This window comes from Pongo abelii, chromosome 13 (genome assembly GCF_028885655.2).
Source record: "Pongo abelii isolate AG06213 chromosome 13, NHGRI_mPonAbe1-v2.0_pri, whole genome shotgun sequence".
Classification (NCBI taxonomy): domain Eukaryota; kingdom Metazoa; phylum Chordata; class Mammalia; order Primates; family Hominidae; genus Pongo; species Pongo abelii.
In genome coordinates this window covers 103,006,539-103,027,502 of record NC_071998.2, presented here as the reverse complement: position 1 = coordinate 103,027,502, position 20,964 = coordinate 103,006,539, and the positions used below count along the sequence as shown (strand labels likewise).

The 20,964-nt window shown below is 37.2% G+C and overlaps 1 protein-coding gene across 1 annotated transcript in view; it reads right to left on the bottom strand.

Moving 5' to 3' along the window:
• Positions 1–20,964, bottom strand: part of UGCG (UDP-glucose ceramide glucosyltransferase) — a 38,497-nt gene continuing 17,533 nt past the window's right edge. Inside the window, exons 2-9 of the mRNA XM_024252442.3 lie at positions 20,350–20,491; positions 12,492–12,594; positions 10,563–10,664; positions 8,951–9,063; positions 5,780–5,958; positions 4,019–4,105; positions 3,027–3,216; positions 1–2,564 (exon numbers count right to left, since the gene is read on the bottom strand). Of these exons, the coding sequence (XP_024108210.1) occupies positions 2,394–2,564; positions 3,027–3,216; positions 4,019–4,105; positions 5,780–5,958; positions 8,951–9,063; positions 10,563–10,664; positions 12,492–12,594; positions 20,350–20,491 (1,087 nt within the window). The 3' untranslated portion in view covers positions 1–2,393. The remainder of the gene's footprint in view (positions 2,565–3,026; positions 3,217–4,018; positions 4,106–5,779; positions 5,959–8,950; positions 9,064–10,562; positions 10,665–12,491; positions 12,595–20,349; positions 20,492–20,964) is intronic.

Genomic DNA, 20,964 nt, shown 5'->3' with positions numbered 1-20,964 from the left:
TTTTGATTGTATTCAAATTTTTATTTTTTGAACAAAAATTTAAGACAATGATTTTAAATAATAAAACATGGTATATATTCTAGACACTGGTTTTTTTTTTAAAGATTTATTAATTTAGACTCCTATAGTTCTGTTGTGATGCTTTTCTTCAACATTTATATTATTTCTTACCATTTTATCATCACTCCAAGCTTGCTAAACAAAGAATCTCTGTTAAGTGAAGCTTTACATTAAGGAAACACTCCACTAGCACACTGAACAAACCTACAGAACTGTCCTAGTTTATATTTACAAAACACAAGAAGTCTGTCCAGCCATTTTGGTTTTGTTGTTACACTGTCCATACTGAGATCAGCAGAAAGCTAAGTAATACACAAGATTACACTTCGGCAGTGCAAAGGATGGCATCAACCAAACTTCATTAAACAGACCAACAAGTACAAACATGGTGAGCAAAGTTCAACTCAGGTAATAGTGATTAAAAACAAAACATGTAGTGGGTCACAACCAGACTGGTTTTCACTGTGCAACTTTCCTCAGGGAACAATACCCATTCACAGAAAGAAAGGAATATGCATCCAAGCCTTTGTTCATAAAGAAAATGCCCTTCAAACAAATTCATCATAAGGCTAAAAAAAAAAAAAGAAAGAAAGAAAGAAAGAAAGAAAAAAGGATGAAGCAGTTTGGCCCAGAGAAAAGCTTAAATATAATGTGTATACATACTTATAGATATGTTGCCATTTAAACCATGGATATAGACATTTGACAATTAAATGAATTGGCTCAGTAAAGTGAAGAAGTGTTTTCTATAAATATGTAGTTATTGCTGATATGCTACACATTATGCTTTGACATGGAGACTGTACTAACTCAGAATTTAAAGCTGCCATATTGCCAGTGTTAGCCCTGCAGTAGGCATTCCTATGGACAACATGCCATCCAATCCTGAAGAAAAAGCAAAACACCACTACTAAACAAAGAAAAGGCTTATGCACTGTCCCTTACTTTTTTTTTTTTTTTAAAAACAAAACAAAACAAAACAAAATCAAGTCCAGTTCACCACAAGTTAAGCACAACCTGGCGAGCAAGTTTAGCGGCACGATGGGGAGAAAACAGTGAGGTACAGCATGCATTTACAACCAGCGCTGATCTAGTCTATTTTGTTATATAAACTGGAATACAAAAATCCAATTTAAATAAGTCTAGACTTACTATAATAGTAAAAAAACAAAAACAAAAAACAAAAACAAAAAAAAACACACACAGTAGACTTAGTTTGATACTGATTAATTTTAAGAGTAAACTCATCCTGTCCCCTCTTAATACTCTACTGCAATTTATTTATTGATGGCTAGAATATTTACTGACTTAAAAAAGATATTAAATACTTGTATCATGAAATTACATTCTTATTAACAATAAGACATACTGTGTAAGAAAATAGCTCATGTGTGAAATGTGTCTGAAATGCATTTTTTCCTTACAACTATCAAAACATCCACTCACACTAAAACAAAACCACTCCCAACCCCCCCTGAAAAAATGTTAAGGGAAGATGGGGTGGGCTGGGGAAGAGCAAGGAAGGAAAAGATTTAGCTATACTAATTACAGCACAGTGATTAACAATGGTTCAAGACAGAACCAACAAGAGTTGGTCAAAAAGATGCCTTCAATACATGGCTACAATTAAAAACCAAACTCAGCCGCTTTTGGTTCATTGCAGTGAGATCAAAAAAATTCTCTCTCACAGATTCATATAAATACTAGACTCCAGCTCTTATATTATTTTTTTTTTTAAGTTTTTCTGTTTGTTTCTGCAAGGCCTAGCTATCTTATTACAATTTATATTTGCTCTGCAACAACTACAAGAGGTAGGCATAAAGCATGAAAAAGTTTCTCAGTTAGTACCTCACCATGTGTTGTTCACTGCACAAAACCATTCACTTTGGACATGAATAGTCATTCCTTCTAGTATCTTCTAAACTCTAAAGCAAAGCTGCTGCCACCTGTAAATGTTCTAAAAGAGTGTACTCACAAATAAGAAACTTTCTCTACTGAAGGATACTGTCATAGTGTTTGTTGCAGAGCATCTATATATATATTTATTTATTTTAAAAAAATAAACAACAATGATGAACAAACCCAGGTTCCTAGAACCAATTCTCTTGATTTTCTATTTCCACAAAATAAAGTGTATCATTTGGCCAAGACTACAGATGTGTTTTTTGTTTTTTTTTTTCACAGATGCAAGTGCCATGCAAAAATAAATTAAAGAACAGATACCAAAACATACATGTGATAAAACTACAGAAGGTAGATCTTTAAAAGCATTTATATAAACATAATTTATAATACTTCTTTTTTTTCCTTTATATACAGTCACAAAGCTGTAGTTATACATCTAGGATTTCCTCTGCCGTACCCCCACAGCGTAATCTGTAGCGACCAGTTCTCCAGCTTATAGTTGGGTCCCATAATGCAGACAAAAAAATGTATATTGTCATGGATTCACGGATGAACCAGGCGACTGCATAATCAAGTTTTGAAAAACACAGTGTGCCACCCTAGGAATGGAAAAAAAATTTTTTTAATTTCACTCACTGTCAAACTAAACACAAGGTTAAAAAATTAAATTCTTGGATTTCACTTTTCTAAGTATACTACGTAAAATCAAGTCTGCTTCCTTATGTAATTTAACTGCCATGTTATACCGTTCAAGAAAATGCTAACTGTTAATGAAGCATTAAAATAACTGCTATCTTAATGTATTATTAGTTTGAATACTCACTGATTTAATTAACTTCATGTTTTTGGAAACTTAATAAAAGCGATTATATAACCAATAGAAAGTTGTAAATCAACTTTTGTGTCAACATTCCACTAGAGAAAGTAATGTTCAAACCTGAGACTAACCTACAATGGGAAGCTGAAGAATGGCTCAGATAGATTTCCTTCAACTTTTTCTAAATTGAAATAGTTCTAGTTCCACCAAGGGACCGCCAACCTTTTCATGCCTATCCACATACCTGGACACCCCTGAGTTGAATGTAGTCAAATATAAACCACGCCAGGCAATGACACATGAAAAATACCATAATATCCCATCTGAATACATGGTGGGCTGCCCATCCAATAATTAAACTGGCAACAAAGCATTCTGAAATTGGCTCACAAATTATTGTAGCAGGAAGCATGTTAATTCGTAGTTTGGTCCACCTAGAAAAACAAAAAGGATTTTCTTTAAAATAATATCCTGGCTACAAGACGAATCCTTTTTTTTTCCCTCAAATAAACAATTTTTTTACCTTGTGATAGACCCTTCTCATTAAACTTTTTTTGTTTTTTTTTTTTTTACTTGAGACGGGGTTCTGCTCTGTCACCCAGGCTGGAGTGCAGTGGCACTCACTGTAGCTTCAATCTCCCAGGGTCAAGTGATCCTCCCACCTCATCCCACCAAGTAGCTGGGACCACAGATGTACACACCACCACACCTGGCTAATTTTTGCATTTTTTGTAGAGACGGGGTTTCACCATTTTGCCCAGGCTGGTCTCAAACTCCTGGGCTCAAGCAGTCCTCTCGCCTTGGCCTCCCAAAGTGCTGGGATTACAGGTGTGAGCCACCACACACAACCTAAAATTTTTTTTAATGACTCTCTTTTCTATTTTTGTCTAGGATGTCAATGAAAAATGTCTTTAAATTCATTTGTATGGCCTACACTCTGATGAATACAGATTATAAAATTTAATCAGCATAGAAAGTTAGAAAATAGAGATCAGCATATTAAAAAATTCAGTCTCAACATTTCTCTATTGAGTGCTTTCAGTGTTATACAGCAAATAAAATACATTTAGACATTAAATGTATCTTAAACACAGACGTTAAACTCTATTTTCTGGAACTACACAAAAATCTTCAACCTTTAGGTACATTCATTTAACTACATTAAACCTGTAAAAATTACCACCCCCCCCCCCACTTTCCTTTTAACGAAGTATAAAAAGAAAACAGTTGATTTACCTGATCATTCTGGATTGAAACTGAGAAATTGAATATGAGCCAGAGTTTTGCATTGCAACTTGAGTGGACATTGCAAACTTCCAACCTCTGAAAATTAAGATAATTAGAAAATAAGTTATGATGATGAACACACACAAGCGTAACTGTTTATGCATTCAGTAATCATTATAAAGACCAGGCAACTGCCGGTATTCAGGGTGAGCCCAGCTTTCAGGATTAGCACATGACTTAAGGTCTACCATAGGTATGGATGTCTTAGCAATTGCGCTGGCCCGTAACAGCACCATCTAAGAACTAGAAGAAACTGTACCCACCTTACTTTACAATTTAAGAAACTTAAAATCCAGTCATTTTGGAAAAAAATGGAGACGGCTCCATATTTAATAGATTAGTCTCTGATGACTACTAACCAAACAACAAGACATGTAAACAGAAAGTGGCATTATGGATCTCATGGGAGACACTAAGAAACCATGAACCACATGAACACAATCATGACAGAATTTGTATTTAAAACACACTTCAGTTTTTAAAAAATTTAAAAGAATTCTCACACAAGGCAGTGATCCCCTTTAAAAACAAGTATTTTAGGCTGGTGCAGTGGCTCATGCCTGTAATCCCAGCACTTTGGGAGGCTGAGGCGGGCGGATCACGAGGTCAGGAGTTTGAGACTAGCCTGGCCAACATGGTGAAACCCGGCCTCTACTAACATACCAAAAAAAGTAGCCAAGCGTGGTGGCGGGCGCCTATAATCCCAGCTACTTGGGAGGCTGAGGCTGGAGAATTGTTTGAACCCAGGAGGCGGAGGCTGCAGTGAGCCAAGATTGCGCCACTGCACTCCAGCCTGGGTGTCAGGGCAAGACTCTGTCTCAAAACAAAACCAAACAAAACAAGTATTTTGTGATAGAGAAATGCTAAGTCAGTCATATGAATCTTTCAGTGGCTTCTTAGCAAAGTATCATATAATTCACTGACAAATTTCATATTTTGAAATGATAGTCTTTAGATTTTCACCTACTGGTTTATGACTGCGCTGATAGTTTTAATTCTTCTAAAACACAGAAATTTGTATCTATATAGTAAAAATTCTAAACACAGAGAAACTTATAATCACTTTAAAACACATTAATTTGAAAAATGTAGAGGAATCAGAACATTTACTTTCATTAGTACATATCTACAATTCTATAATTAGAATATGAATTACTCTCTAAAATTATTGATCTGCTGGGTGTGGTGGCTCATACCTGTAATCCCAGCACTTTAGGAGGCCAAGGTGGGCAGACCACTTGAGTTCAGGAGTTCAAGACCAGCCTGGCCAACACAAAGAAACACCATCTCTACTAAAAATACAAAAGTTAGCTGCGCGTGGTGGTACATGCCTGTAGTCCCAGGTACTCTGGTGGCTGAGGCACGAGAATCACTTGAACCCGGGGAGCAGAGGCTACAGTGAGCCAAGATCGCGCCACTGCACTCCAGCCTGGGTGACAGACAGAGCAAGACTCTGTCTCAAAAACAAAATAATAAAATTATTGACCTATTCTGTACTTAAAAAAATAAAATTAAATTAAAAAGCCCTAATCTATAGGTTGAACAAAAAGAATAAACCAACAGAAGTTAGGTAATAAAATTATTGACCTATTCTGTACTAGCAAAAAAATAAAATTAAATTAAAAAGCCCTAATCTACGGGTTGAACAAAAAGAATAAACCAACAGAAGTTAGGTAATAAAAATACTATGGCTTCATTTAGTTGTCTTACCGGTCAGCTATCGCTTTGGCCATAAAGTAATCTTCGGCAATGTACTGAGCAAAAGCTATAAGTCCTCCTGCTTGATCTAACACATCTTTTCTCATTAAACAAGACATTCCTGTCACACATTTGAAACCAGTTACATTGGCAGAGATATAGTATCTTGGATGTGAAGTTCCAAAATATACCTGCCCAAAAAACCACAAATGTGTATGATTAGAATTTCATGTTAAAAGTATGGTGTTTATGAACTGTTTTTCCCAATGGTTTTTTATAAGTATGATTGAGTGAATATCCTATTATTCTTACGTAGACTACCTGAATAAAAAGTGGTACACAATATTGCTTTCATAGAGCAAGCACAGTTAAGTAATCTAAAAATGCATCCAAATAAAACTTAATTTAGATACAAAATAAGGTAAAAATATCAGTCATTGATACATAAAATATTAACAAATATTCAATGTATCTTGTTTTTAGGGTGTTCATGTAAATATACACACACATCTACTTCACTGGGATCAATATACATATTTGTATGTTATATATATGTGTGTATATATACATGTATGCATATACACACCACCCACAGGTATATCAGGACAATCCTATTTTTTGGAGGGGGTGGGGGATGGGGAGAGGACACAATCCTATTTCTTAATTCCTTTTCTTGCATCCTTTTGTTGCTAGCTGCTCCCTCTCCCTTAGTCACTAAGATTCTTCCCAATTTCCCCATTTTTTTCAATGTGTTTTTCATAAGGGGGATACTAAAATTCTCTCTCATCCCCTACTGCCATTTCTCTACATATACTCTGAAGTCATAAGATATATAAGCTGATAAATCAATGGTAGAAAAGGACTGTTATTACCCTACTTAGCAGACATAAAATCCTATTTATTATTTACACCTCATACGTTGCCTTTTCTAATCAGCCTGAAATAAAGAGTAGTGATCTTTCTCAGGAGTTACACACACAGTGCAGAGCAAGAGAATTCTAAGGGGCAATTACGATTATGATTTTTGCTATCTACCCTGAACCCAGACTCCAGTGAAGCCCTAGTGTTTGTGGGACTGAACTGAACCTGACTTCTAAGAACAGAGGCACACATCCTAATTCCTTAGTAATTATTGAGGTCTTAGGAATGAGATGTTAGTCACTGAGCTGAATGCGCCTAGGATTTCTTTACAGTTGAGAATGATTAATTCTAAGTATGGCAGAGTGACTTCCAGACATTAAACCTACACTAAGGGAATGGGTGTATTCTGGGAGATGTTTATTGACATATACATCACGGAGATGTTATTGACATCTATATCAATTTGGATATTTCTAAGACAAAAATACCATGTGCTATATTAGAAAATATTGTATTTTATTTTAAAGCGGCTACTCAGTTTCTTTTTCTAAACAAAAATTCTGGTATTTAAGACTAACAATTTCTTGCAGTAGGACAAATATATTTACAGGCAATATTAAGAAAGAGCTCACGGTTCAAACTGCCAAAGGCCAGATCCAAGTTCCCACAATGTACCTTTACCCCTTCAGATATGTGGCAATCATAAGACTGCAATTCAAAAGAATATAAACGCAGATATGCTTAAGAGCAAGTTGACATATTTAAAGACTGAAATCACGTATCTGTCCTTATAACATTACAACACATTTTTCCTCCCAAATGTTTAACAGTACAGGAATGATTAACTCAAGCACAGGACACACATACGATGGCCTATGATACAGCCAATAAAAATTACTCTTATGAAAAGCTATTAATGATATGGGAAAAGCTTACAAAGTCACAAAAATAAGATACAGATTATTTTTAGAATACTATCTCAACAATGTTTTCTAAAGGGCCCAGAAGGGGTGGGGGGCGGAAATAAGGACTCCAAAGTGTCCAAATGATACAACAAACCTCTATTTTTAAAAACAGAAACTTCTGGCCCGGCATGGTGGCTCACGCCTGTAATCCCAGCACTTTGGGAGGCCAAGGAGGGTGGATCACGAGGTCAGGAGATCGAGACCATCCTGGCTAACACGGTGAAACCCCGTCTCTATCAAAAATACAAAAAATTAGCCGGGCGTGGTGGCGGGCACCTGTAGTCCCAGCTACTCAGGAGGCTGAGGCAGGAGAATGGCGTGAACCTGGGAGGCAGATCTTGCAGTGAGCCAAGATTGCACCACTGCACTCCAGCCTGGGCAACAGAGCAAGACTCCATCTCAAAAAAACACCAAAAAGCCAAAAAAAACCCCAGAAACTTCCTGTAATTGTTAGGGTTCTAGGTTGTTGGTTTTTGTTTTTTTGCATCTTATACTTTTCCATTATTTATAGTTTCCTATGGATGTTACTATTTCTAAGTTGGAGAAAAAATAAAATGAAAACATAAGTTTCTCAGGTAATTATTAGAAATATGTTTTAAAAGGACATCAAATAGGTTTTATAAGGACTTGTATGAATACATTTTCTTTTCTGTATATTTGAAATACTTTGTGATATTTTAAAAAGGTTCTTTTGAGGGCTGGGCGCAGTGGCTCACGCCCGTAATCCCAGCACTTTGGGAGGCTGAGGCAGGCGGATCACTTGAGGTCAGGAGTTTGAGGGCAGCCTGGCCAACACGGTGAAACCCCATTTCTACTAAAAATACAAAAGTTAGCCAGGTGTAGTAGCACACCTGAAATCCCAGCTACTTGGGAGGCTGAGGCAGAAGAATCGTTTGAACCTGGGAAGTGGAGGTTGCAATGAGCCGAGATCGTGCCACTGCACTCCAGCCTGGGCAACAGAGCAAGGCTCTGTCTCAAAAAAAAAAAAAAAAAGCCGGCGGCGGGAGGGGGCCAGCGGTTCTTTTCAGATCGAATGTTTGAAAGAACAATATAAAGAACTGAACTCTAGAACTGGAAGTGAATACAAGGCAGGAGGTTAGACTGTGTTCAGCTGGCAATAAGACCACAGGCATTTCCTGTGCACAGCTGTTCACTGCCAGGGTACAGTCAGGGTCCCAAGAATTTCCTCACTAATGAAAACAGCTGCTCTCAACTCAGGGCTTCTAGAACACAGCAGGTTCCCAAATGGACTTCATACAGTTAACTTGAGATACCTAATTCCAGCTCCCATAGTCTCAAGCTTCTGGGAAATGAGGGGTCTGATACCATGAACATGATTTAAAACCACCATACTCACCTGCTCTAAGGTGGCAGCAAAGCCCTGTCTGTCTGCTACGTAAGGCAGCCCGTGAACCAAGCCTACTTTTTCTGTCATTTGATTCACCATGTCAGTAAGCGTATCTGGAATTACTACAATTTAAAAAAAAGGCAGAGAGGGGGAGTAAAGAAAATTTGTTTTTAGTAGAATGCCCACTAATATAAAATATATTTTGTGAACTGTTATTAAATTCTTAATAAAATACATTATTTTAAACATATGGATCTAATAAAATGAATCTCAACCACCTTTCTGAGGAGAATACAAAATTTCAAAAGGGCCTAATTCTTGAAAGCTAATTTATACATTTTTTAGTCCAGTATATACCTACTATGTACCAGAGGCAGAATATACTTTGAAAAAGTTACCCCCGTTGGAACTTCTAAATTGGAGTAAGGACAATGTGTCCTAGTGGAAAAGGTTCAGGAGCAGAGGTTAAAGGACCTCAGTTCTTGTGCTGGCTTCTCTACTCTCCAACCAGAGGAAATGAGACTACCTTCTCTGTGAGTATCAGATTTCCACACAGGAATGGAATGTGATTATATTCAACAGAGATCTGTACACTGAAAAACATATGATAGTAAATAATTTAAGATAGCAAATATGAAGAATGAACATCATCTCTGACCAGTTGATAGATTTGTAATGGTCCTGATTAACTCATAGGAGTGCGACATTTATGTTCATTTTCTAATTTGCATTTTAAGCTAATAAAAAATTTAAATTATTGCCCAATCTTTAGCAAACATCTCATATCATTTTTACATGACCTTATTTTTCATTTCCTCCCAGTCTTTAAGAACTAAATCTACTGTATAAAGAAAAGTTGTATTTGGACCTTACATAGTCATTCTAGGTCAGTGCTTCTCAACTGGGGGCAATTCTGCCCCACAGGGGACATCTGGCAACATCTGAAGATATTTTTGCTTTTACTACTGAGAAGGGGGTACTACTGGCATCACATGGTAGATACCAGGGATGCTGCTAAACATCCTACAAGACAGCTCCCACAACAAAGCCCAAAATGTGAATAGTATTGGGGCTGAGAAACTTAAGGCAATTAGAATATAACAAAATATTATAGAACACTGAAACTATTATGAGTGTTCAAAAATGCAAGTTATAATTTCAGTATATGAAAGGCTTCTTGCTAAAATCATTTAAGTAAAAAGTCATGTGTATAGTCTGATAAGTGTATGTGTTCTAGTAAAATATGCACCTATTAATTTCTGTCCCTTTGTGAGACGGTGTATTATGCAAGCCGAAACACATTAAAGTGTCAGGCAAACAAGGGAGAAGTTACACCCATGGGAAAGCTTGCAGATTATATAATGAACCACAACCATTTTTAATTTAATGGTTGAAATTTTCTCTTCAAAATGAAAACATTTTAATACATGTAACATTCTAGTTTAGGATTAAAAAAATTAAAAACTTAGTAAGCATAACTGGACGTATTACCATGAAATGATGATGAAATAAATTACTCTTTTAGGCAAATAAAAAGAACTCATGAATGTATCTGAGATTGCTTTTAGCATTTTATCTTCAAATTAATAGTTTTATAAAATAAATAAGAAAAAAACCTCACCTCTTATTCCACTATCACAAATCCATATAAGATCATACTTTGCAACTTCATATCCTGGCATTAAATTATTAATTTTAGGATTAATGCCAACTTTTTTGCCACCTAAAAATGTAAAGGTACAGTAGTAAAAGATTTATGCAACATTAAAAATATTTTAAAGTATAAAGATACATGATAGAAATGAAAAGTACTTGCATATTTAATAATTAAAATAAACACACTTTCATATTATTTAACATTCTCTATTATTCATAATAATATATTGAGGACAAAGCTGTCCATTCTCAAAAGGAAAACTGTATCATTTATCTTTGAAAATTCACTGTTTCACTTTTTCTAATTCTTAATCCTTGCCTTAGTATAGTTAAGTATGAGTCAATATTTAACGGCAATTGTACAACGTGGCAACTATAGGTAACAACGATGTATGGTATACTTGAAAATGACTGAGTAGATTTCTCACCACAAATAAAGTATAAGTACATGAGAAAGTATATAACAACATGTTGTTTACTTGAAAACTGCTAAGAGAGATTTCCCACCATGAATAAATATGTGTGGTAATGCATATGTTAATTAACTTAATTTAGCTATTCCACAATGTGTGTCTATATATATATTTCAAAACATCATGCTGTACACCAAAAATATATACAAATTTTGTCAATTTAAAAAATAATCCTAAGGGAAAAAGCTATAGGCGTCATTTTCAAGCTATAATTAAAACAGTATAAATTCATAAATACAGTGAGATTATATTTAATAAAGGTTTATTAAATATAAATACACATGGCTGGGCGCCATGGGCTCACGCCTGTAATCCCAGCACTTTGGGAGGTCGAAGGGGGTAGATCACCTGAGGTCAGGAATTCGAGACCAGTATGACATGGCAAAACCCTATCTCTGCTAAAAATACAAAAAAATTAGCTGAGCGTGGTGGTGCCTGACTGTAATCCCAGCTACTGGGGAGGCTATAATCCCAGCACTTTTGGGAGGCCGAGGCAGGTGGATCACCTGAGGTCAGCAGTTCGAGACCAGCCTGACGTGAAACCCTGTCTCTGCTAAAAATACAAAAAAATTAGCTGGGCATGGTGATGCACGCCTGTGATCCCAGCTCCTCAGGAGGCTGAAGCAGGAGAATCGCTTGAACCCGGGTGGAAGGGGCTGTAGTGAGCTGAAATCGTGCCATTGCACTCCAGCCTGGTTGATAAGAGCAAAAAATCCGTATCAAAAAAAAAAAAAAAACACCAAAAAAACCCCATAAATATATGACAGTAAATAATTTAAGATAGCACATGTGAAGAATGAGCATCTCTGACCATGAGTTGATAGATTTGTAATGGTCCTGATTAATTCATAGGCATGCTACACTTATATTAATTTTCAAATTTGCATTTTAAGCGAATAAAAAATTTAAATCATTGCCCTATCTTCAAATAGCAAAGATCTGATATCATTTTATACGACTTACTTGTTTTTTAGAGAGACCACATCAGTTCTATGTTAAAAAAAAAACATTAATGGCAAACACACCTCTACAAGTCTTTCAAATAAGCCTGTATGTAGGCTTTTGGAAAAATACCCTTCTTGTAATGTAATAAAAGTGAATTCTATCATTCACTCCAATTATAGTCAGTAAGATACTTAAAAGGCCACACATTTAAAATATTGAAGAAACAAAAAATAACAGACCCTCATGTCTGATTAATGGGAAAAATATTATTTTGTGTGTGATTTTGTTCATCTCAGATATGAAAAAAACACCTTTGTTTTTATAACTTTTCTCAAAAGGACGTAAACACCTTTCAGTACTCCAACAAACATGTTTAAAACAAACACGGCTAACACCTTAATCTTCAGTTCAATGCAGAGATTACTGATACTTAATACTATCAATGGAAAATGGTTACTACAGAATTTGTTACTTACCTATAAACAATCTAGCATCAACATTTGGATATTTTCCAAGAAGCTTCTTACATACATCAATGGCTGGATCATCATGATCTTGTACACAAAGGAGCACTTCATACTAGTCAAAAAGCATTGTATGTAAATTAAGTTCTTTAAAAAAATAAGCACTTACTAGCATGTATTGATTGAACAAAAAAGCACAGGAAAAAACAAGCAATTGTATTATGCAAAGTTTTAAAAGAGAGCATTCACAATGGATGAAACACTTATGATAACAAGTGTTGCTTTAATGGAGTGAAGCTTCTAATTAGGAGCCTATCTGCAAGCAGAAGAAATAAGGAAGAGACTGGCAGTGCCCACAACTGCAGTCTTGCCATTCCCAGATAGGAATCTCCTAGGAATTAACTGGATCTCAAGCTTGTCCATGGCCATCATTACTGAAGATTCACTAACTGCTCACAGGGTGCCTAGCAGAGTAAAAAGTGACATCAAAAGGAAGCAAAATAAACACAACCTCTCTCTAGAAGCTTTGTCTCTATATTTAATATTATTTCATGAAGGTGCAACAAATTTCATATAAAATCCCATTATAATAAATTTAAAGGGCCCTTCCAAATTCATCACATGAAAAGGACAAAGTCAGATTACCCTTTTTTGTTTCATAACTTTTTGAAACAAAACAGAATTTGATTTGAATGGACATTTACGATCTTGAAATGCATGCTTAGCCTTGTAACTATGAAAATACCCACAACTTTATTTTGCCCAGTGCTATGTTTAGATTTTTAACAGTAAATTAAGAAAGGTATTTCTTAACACTTGCCCAGCTGTGACAAAATTACCCTGGGGCTGGGCGCGGTGGCTCATGCCTATAATCCCAGCACTTTGGGAGGTCAAGGTGGGAAGACTGCTTGAGCCTAGGTGCTCGAGAGCAGCCTGGGCAAAAAGGCGAGGCCCTGTCTCTACAAAAAATTTTAAAAATTAGCTGGGCATGGTGAGGCATGCCTGTGGTCCCAGCTACTTGGGAGGCTGAGGTGGGAGGATTGCTTGAGCCCAGGAGGTTGAGGCTGCAGTGAGCCGAAGACTGCGCCACTACATTTCAGCCTGGGAAACAGAGTGAGACCCTGCCTCAAAAAAAAAAAAAAAAAAAAATCACCCTGGGGCATTTATTTTAAAAAGAGAATTGGACCCTATTTTAGACTTTTGAGTCAGAATCTCTGGGGTGATCTGACATGCAGCCAGATTTATAAAATCCTGAACTGAACCCCTAAATTTCCATTAACAACTCAATTTTTTTTTTTTTTTGAGACAAGAGTCTCACTGTCGCCCAGGCTGGAGTGCAGTGGCATGATCTCGGCTCACCGCAACCTCCCAGGTTCAATCGATTCTCCTGCCTCAGCCTCCCAAGCAGGAGTAGCTGGGACTACAGACGCCTGCCACCATGTTCGGCTAATTTTTTTATTTTTAGTAGAGATGGAGTTTCATTGGCCGGGCTGGTCTCAAACTCGTGACCTTGTGATCTGCTTGCCTCTGCCTCCCAAAGTGCTGGGATTACAGGCGTGAGCCACCACGCTCAGCCAACAACTAAATTTTTTAAGTATTTGTCCTTAACATACAAAAATACTACTCTATAATTTGTAGGATATGTATTCTAAGTAGTGATTTTTTTTTCCAGAAGTGGTAATAAATTGATGTTGACTCAATGAAGAAATTTCCTACCAAATCTTTTCTAAAACTGGTTGAACGGCCGGGCACGGTGGCTCATGCCTGTAATCCCAGCATCTCAGGAAGCCAAGGCTGGTGGATCACTTGAGGTCAGGTTTTTGAGACCAGCCTGGGAAACATGATGAAACCCTGTTTCTACTAAAAATACAAAAAATTAGCCAAGTGTAGTGGCACGCGCCTATAATCCCAGCTACTTGGGAGGCTGAGGCAGGAGAATCACTTGAACCCAGGAGGCGGAGACTGAAGTGAGCCCAGATCACGCCACTGCACTCCAGCCTGGGCGATAGAGCGAGACTCCATCTCAAAAAACAAAACAAAACAAAACAAACAACATAAAACTGGATGAACATTTTTAAGCACAGAAGGGAGGTTAATTATGCCCATGAAAACATAACAAAGCTAACTCAAGAGAACGACAAAGTCTGTTATATTTACTTCCACTGATAAGCACACACAAGTAAAAAGTAGAAATAAAATGTTTATAGTGCCTGTGAGCATAATAACAATTGTTTGCCCACTACCTATAATCTCAGCAAAAACTGCCAATAAAAAAATTTGTGGGCCAGGCGTGGTGGCTCAAGCCTGTAATCCCAGCACTTTGGAGGCCAGGGCGGGTGGATCACCTGAGGTCAGGAGTTCGAGGCCAGCCTGACCAACATGGTGAAACCCTGTCTCTACTAAAAATGCAATAATTAGCAGGCATGGTGGCACACGCCTGTAATCACAGCTACTTGGGAAGCTGAGGCAGGAGAATCGCCTGAACCTGGGAGGCTGAGGGAGGTCGCAGTGAGCCGAGATTGCGCCACTGTACTCCAGCCTGGGCAACAAGAGTGAAACTCCATCTCGGGGAAAAAATAAAATAAAAATAAAAGAAATTTGCAGTTGATCACAAAAGAACCAAGACTAAGGTTAATGAAGAAGGTTTAGCTAATAAGATTTTTTGTCAAATGAAAAACATGTTTTCTTAATAATTAAGTCAATGAGGAAAACAATGTATATTTTCCTCATACTTTTACCTACCTACTGCTGTTATTATATATTCTACCCAATATCTACCTCTAATGATGACTGACGAAAATTGCCACCCAAGAGGTACTGAAACCGACTTGACAGTTACCTGGTCTCCAGAGACCAGATAAAAATCTGAAAATGGAAAGGGCCCTACTTCTACCATCCTCCTGAGATTTCCTTAAGAGCTGACTCTAAGTCACAGAAAGTGTCAGTCAGCCTCCCATCCCGACTCTCAAAACAATGTTTGGCTGAGCCACCAAAAAGGCAATGACCTTCACAATAATGATTAGAGAGGTTAAGCAACTTTTCAAACGGCAAAAGTAACAACGAGCTTTCCTACTATAGGAGGCTGCTCAGCCAGGATTGCTCTAAAGAGTTCCTTGTTTTTCCAAACATAGCATAGTTTGTTTGTTTGTTTGTTTTTTTGAGACGGAGTCTCGCTCTGTCACCCAGGCTGGAGTGCAGTGGCGCTATCTCGGCTCACTGCAAGCTTGGCCTCCTGGGTTCACGCCATTCTCCTGCCTCAGCCTCCCGAGTAGCTGGGACTACAGGCACCCACCACCACGCCCAGCTAATTTTTTGTATCTTTCTTTAGTAGAGACAGAGTTTCACTGTGCTAGCCAGGATGGTCTCGATCTTCTGACTTCGTGATCTGCCTGCCTCGGCCTCCCAAAGTGCTGGGATTACAGGCGTGAGCCACCGCGCCCAGCCAGCACAGTTTCTTTAATGCTGTTTTTTTGAGACAGGGTCTTTCACTGTCACCCAGGCTGGAGTGCAGTGGCGTGATCTTGGCTCACTATAGCCTCAACTTCCTAGGCTCAAGCAATCCTCCCACCTCAGCCTCCCTAGTAGCTGGGACTATAGGTGTGCACCACCACACCTGGCTAATTTTTGTATTTTTAGTACAGACGACAAGCTGGTCTTGAAAGCTTGGGCTCAAGTGATCTGCCCACGTCAGCCTCCCAAAGTGCTGGTATTATAGGCATGAGCCACTATGCCTAGCCTTTAATGCTTTTTTAATGCTATTTTGTAAGTATGAGTACATATGATGAAAGGAAATGTTTATAAGTAATACAATTCCATAAAGTACAATAAAAACCTAATCTTAGCTTTTATTTTCCCCAGCAAGAGAAAACTTTGTAAAAATATAGTACTAGAAATATACTCAATGGGAAGAAAAATGCTATACTAGTGTTAAGTAGGGAGGTTATAAGTAAGGGAGGTACAGTCTGCCTTTATTCAGATGCAAGGTTTGAAGTTTTAATTTTTATTGATTACACTGCTTAAACATAATTTTTAATTAAAAACAAATACTTTCTGATTAGCCAGAGTGTAAATAAGACTCATATTCATATTATCCAAAAAAAAGTTCAGACACAAATACATAAGATTCATTTGTTTTTGATACTGGAAATTACACCAAATTGGAGGCAGTATTCCAAGTATTTTCTAAAGTATCAGATTTTAACCAGGAATCATTTTTCAGCTATCAGCTCTGTGTCTTCACGATTTGATCAGATATTTTATTTGCTAAGAATCCCTGTATTAAAATTGTTAAATCAGGCCAGGCACGGTGGCTCACACCTGCAATCCCAGCACTTTAGGAGGCTGAGGTGGGGGGATCAACTGAGGTCAGGAGTTCAAGACCAGCCTGGCCAACATGATGAAATCCTCTCTCTACTAAAAATGCAAAAATTAGCCAGCGGTAGTGGCATGTGCCTGTAATCCCAGCTTCTCGGAAGGCTCACACAGGAGAATTGCTTGAACCCAGGAGGCGGAAATTGCAGTGAGCCGAGATTGTGGCATTGTACTCCAGCCTGGGTGACAGAGCAAGACTCTGCCTCAAAAGGAAAAAAAAAGAAATCAATTCTATAATTGCAAAAAAGAAAAAAAAAATCATAGTTATGATAGGTTCACTGTTAATAACTCTGATAGTTGATTTAGGTATTCTTCACATGGCCAGAATTTACTGAAGTAAAGCCAGCAAGCCACTTTAGATGCAGATTATTGACTATTCCTGCCACTGCTTAATCTCTCCCCAAATCCCTTCTATGCTGGTGACGAATGAGTGTTCAACGTTGTGGAAAATGAACTGCATCACCTTTTCATTCTTTTATGTCTTCCCAAGGAATGAGTATCAGTATAAAAGTAGATTTGTAAGATGTATACAGCACAGAGATCTTTCAGAGCAACTAGTCTAGTCTCACCAAAATTGAAACCTAGAAATTCAGAGCAAGTAACAGTAGTAGTAAATTTTCTTGCACATGTCCAAAATTAAGTAAAATTTTAAAACTTCAACATATGTTTTATTATTTTCCCCCAAATGGCCTATGATAGTCCCAATCAAATATTAGAAGAGAAAGTTATGTCCAAAATGAAAACATTTCCATACTCTGGTAAAACGATGTTCACACCAGGCAAAATGCAAATATGAAAGGGCACTGTGCCTGGCAGTCACGTAAATGTTTATTTTGGGTCTCCTTGACTTCTTGGTGACACAAATGCCTTGTCTGTTCACACTCAGATATGCGTGATTTCAGTGGTTTAACTTTAGTCTCCTGTGGAACATTTGCCATTGTATTTGGTTTTTACAACGTAAATAAAATGCTGTGAGATCAAATATTTCCCTTAGATTGCAGGTACTTTGCACTTCTCCTCTGCTTTCCAAACTTTCTATTTATACAGCTAAATCTACTTTTATAATTAGAAAATAAAATTCTGTACTAACAAAGAATAAAATAATCTGCAGATGCTATTCTTCATTTTACAATGAATGTCAAAATAGCTTTCTCCTCAACCCACTTAAATGATATAACTAAATGGAAAAAGAGCTACTACTCTAAGTGAAAACAAGAGCTCTTGAGATCATTCTAAACTGTAATTTCCAAAACAATTTTTTATTTCAATTTTTTAATTTTTATTTTTTTGAAGATGGGGTCTCACTGTGTTGCCCAGGCTGGTCTTGAACACCTGGCCTCAAGCAATCCTCCCGCCTCAGCCTCCCAAAGTGCTGGGATTACAAGCACAAGCCACCACGCCTGGCCAAAATCTTCATTCACAAGAAATCAGTTATGGGGTCATTAGAAATGTTCATAATCAACGGATACATATAACCCTGGGGTTACTTTTAAAAATTCTTCAGTAGGGCATGGTGGCTCACGTCTGTAATCCCAGCACTTTGGGAGGCTGAGGTGGGCGGACTGCTTGAGCCCAAGAGTTCAAGACCAGCCCCGGCAACATGGCAACACCCTCTACCAAAAATACAAAAATCAGCCAGTTGTGGAGGCACATGCCCATAGTCCCAGCTACTAGGGAGGGTGAGGTGGGAGGACTGGTTGAGCCTGGGAGGCCAAGGCTGCAGTGAGCCATGATTGTGCCACTATGCTCCAGCCTAGGTGACAAAGCAAGATACTGTCTTAAAAAAAAAACATTCTTTCTACAACTAAACCCCTCACTGCCTTCCTCAAGCATTTAAATCCCATGACTATCATCTCACAAGCACTGCAACATAAAAATCCCATGACCAATTTTAAGAGTGGTTGAACGGGGAAAGTGAAAGAGGATGGTTCAAAAACTGAAACGTGAGATTAAGTTTTACAATGATAATGCATATGACTCTAAGCTATGCTCTAAGATTCATTCATAATCAATGAAAAATTTCTTTCATTCGTAAACATTAATTCTCCTTTGGATTTACTTTTATGGAGCTTGAAAATCTCCCATTTTTCTTACTGCAAAGCCTATTTTACAATTTATTTTATTAATATCTTTCTTTCTCAATTACAAAAGGCTAAGTTTTACATTTTTTAGTTTGAAAAAACAAGTATGTACAATTATATCTTATTTAAAAATTACATATTTAATTGAAGTTAACACATGTATTTAATTCAAATATCTAAAATTATTAAGCATATAAACACACACAAACTAGAACATATAATTTTTTTGCTTCAAAACAGCTTCCAATACTCCGAAATTGGCTTCTAAACTCCAAAACTCCAAAGCAATAATATAAAAACACTAAAAATACAACTGAATGATACTCATGTCTACCTACTTAATAAGTGCTGCATTAAGGCTATCACATCTGTGTCTTCTCTATTCTTTTCATTGGTGCTACCAAGAAAAATAAAGGCTAAAAGAAAAGAAATAAGAGCATGAAAACCAGTCACCATGAGAAGTGTAGTGCGCATATCATCTTCCTTCTGACTATCTGAGCTACCCTGTCCAAAAAAATTCAGAGGGACGACTCTCCCAGTAGCAAACATAGCTATGGAAAAACTGAGGCAACAGGGTAAAAATTGAGGCAAGTGAGTAGATACCACAAAGGGAAAACTAAACTGTACTGAAAGTCAAATGGGTAGAGGCTTAAAGACACATTCTTCTCACAAGTGGTCTGTTACCACCAAAATGCCCTTTCAAAAGCCAGTCTCAAGCAATTTAATACAAAGCTGCTGTAAACCTAAGTACAAAAATCAAAGAATATTAAGTTATCCTAAGAAACTACAGGTGGACTACTAAAGCAAAGTGATAAAAAGAATACTTTCGTCTCAAGAAAACTGAAGTTCTCCAATTAAGGGAGTACACTGAGTTTACAGATATACAGATTATATAGATAAATGGTATAAGCAATACAAGTAGCTATTAAAATCAGAACAGTAAGGAAATTAAAAATGAGGTAAGATGAAACCCTACCTTACCGCTAATTGTAATCTATTCTTGGCTCAAAGCCAGTTTCTCCGGAGAAGTCACGTTTAGTTCTGGCTGTACTGCAACCCATTTCAGACCACTAACACTGCTTTCTCCCTCTCCTTGTCTCCTCTTCCTATTGTTCATATCCAACTCTCATGGAAGAAAATTTTTATTTTCAAACTACCAGGCACTTGACAATGTCTGAGTTTCAGAAGGTTGACTCAGGGATCTCTACTTCACACGGACATACAGGTGGTTAGAAAGGGAATTTACACCCTTCCTCAACCCTGTTTCTGTTCTCTGATGACTACCGCTAAAGGTTATATTTTATGAGGCCAATATCATCCTGAATTTTTAATACCTTCACCTTATACAGTGTTAAAATCCCTAAATGTTTATCATGAGAGGAACAAAACAAAACAAAAAACCGTAACACTGTACTTACTTTGGGATAATCCAATTCAAAAAATGTTTCCAGGTTGTTGATTAAGTTAGGATCTACCCCTTTCAGCGGTTTCAGAAGAGAGACACCTGGGAGCTTGCTGTAAGGCTGTTTGTCAGTTGCCTTCTTGTTGAGGTGTAATCGGCTAAAAAGCAAATGATACAAAAATTATTTCTATAGAATACATTAGTGTCAAATCAAAGCACTGACAAGCTATCAATAAATCACTAAATTCTAAGTTAAGATTTTTAAAAGTTGACATCTTTCTAAAAGAAGATCTAAACATGAAGGGAAGTAGAACCAGGTAAGCATGGCTTTGAATGCGGCCCAACACAAATTCATAAACTTTCTTAAAACATGAGATTTTTTGCGATTTTTTAAAGCTCATCAGCTATTGTTACTGTATTTTATATGTGACCCAAGACAATTATTCTTCTTGCAATGTGGCCGAGGGAAGCCAAAAGATTGAATACCCGTGATGTACTACTCTCTGACTATTGCTGTACTCACAGAACTATGCCAGGCATAGCACAGGCATTTCAATAAAATACATGGTGAAGAAATGAATGGCAGTGTTAGCCCAAAGATTAACTCCTCTTCCTCTTAAATTGCCACTGA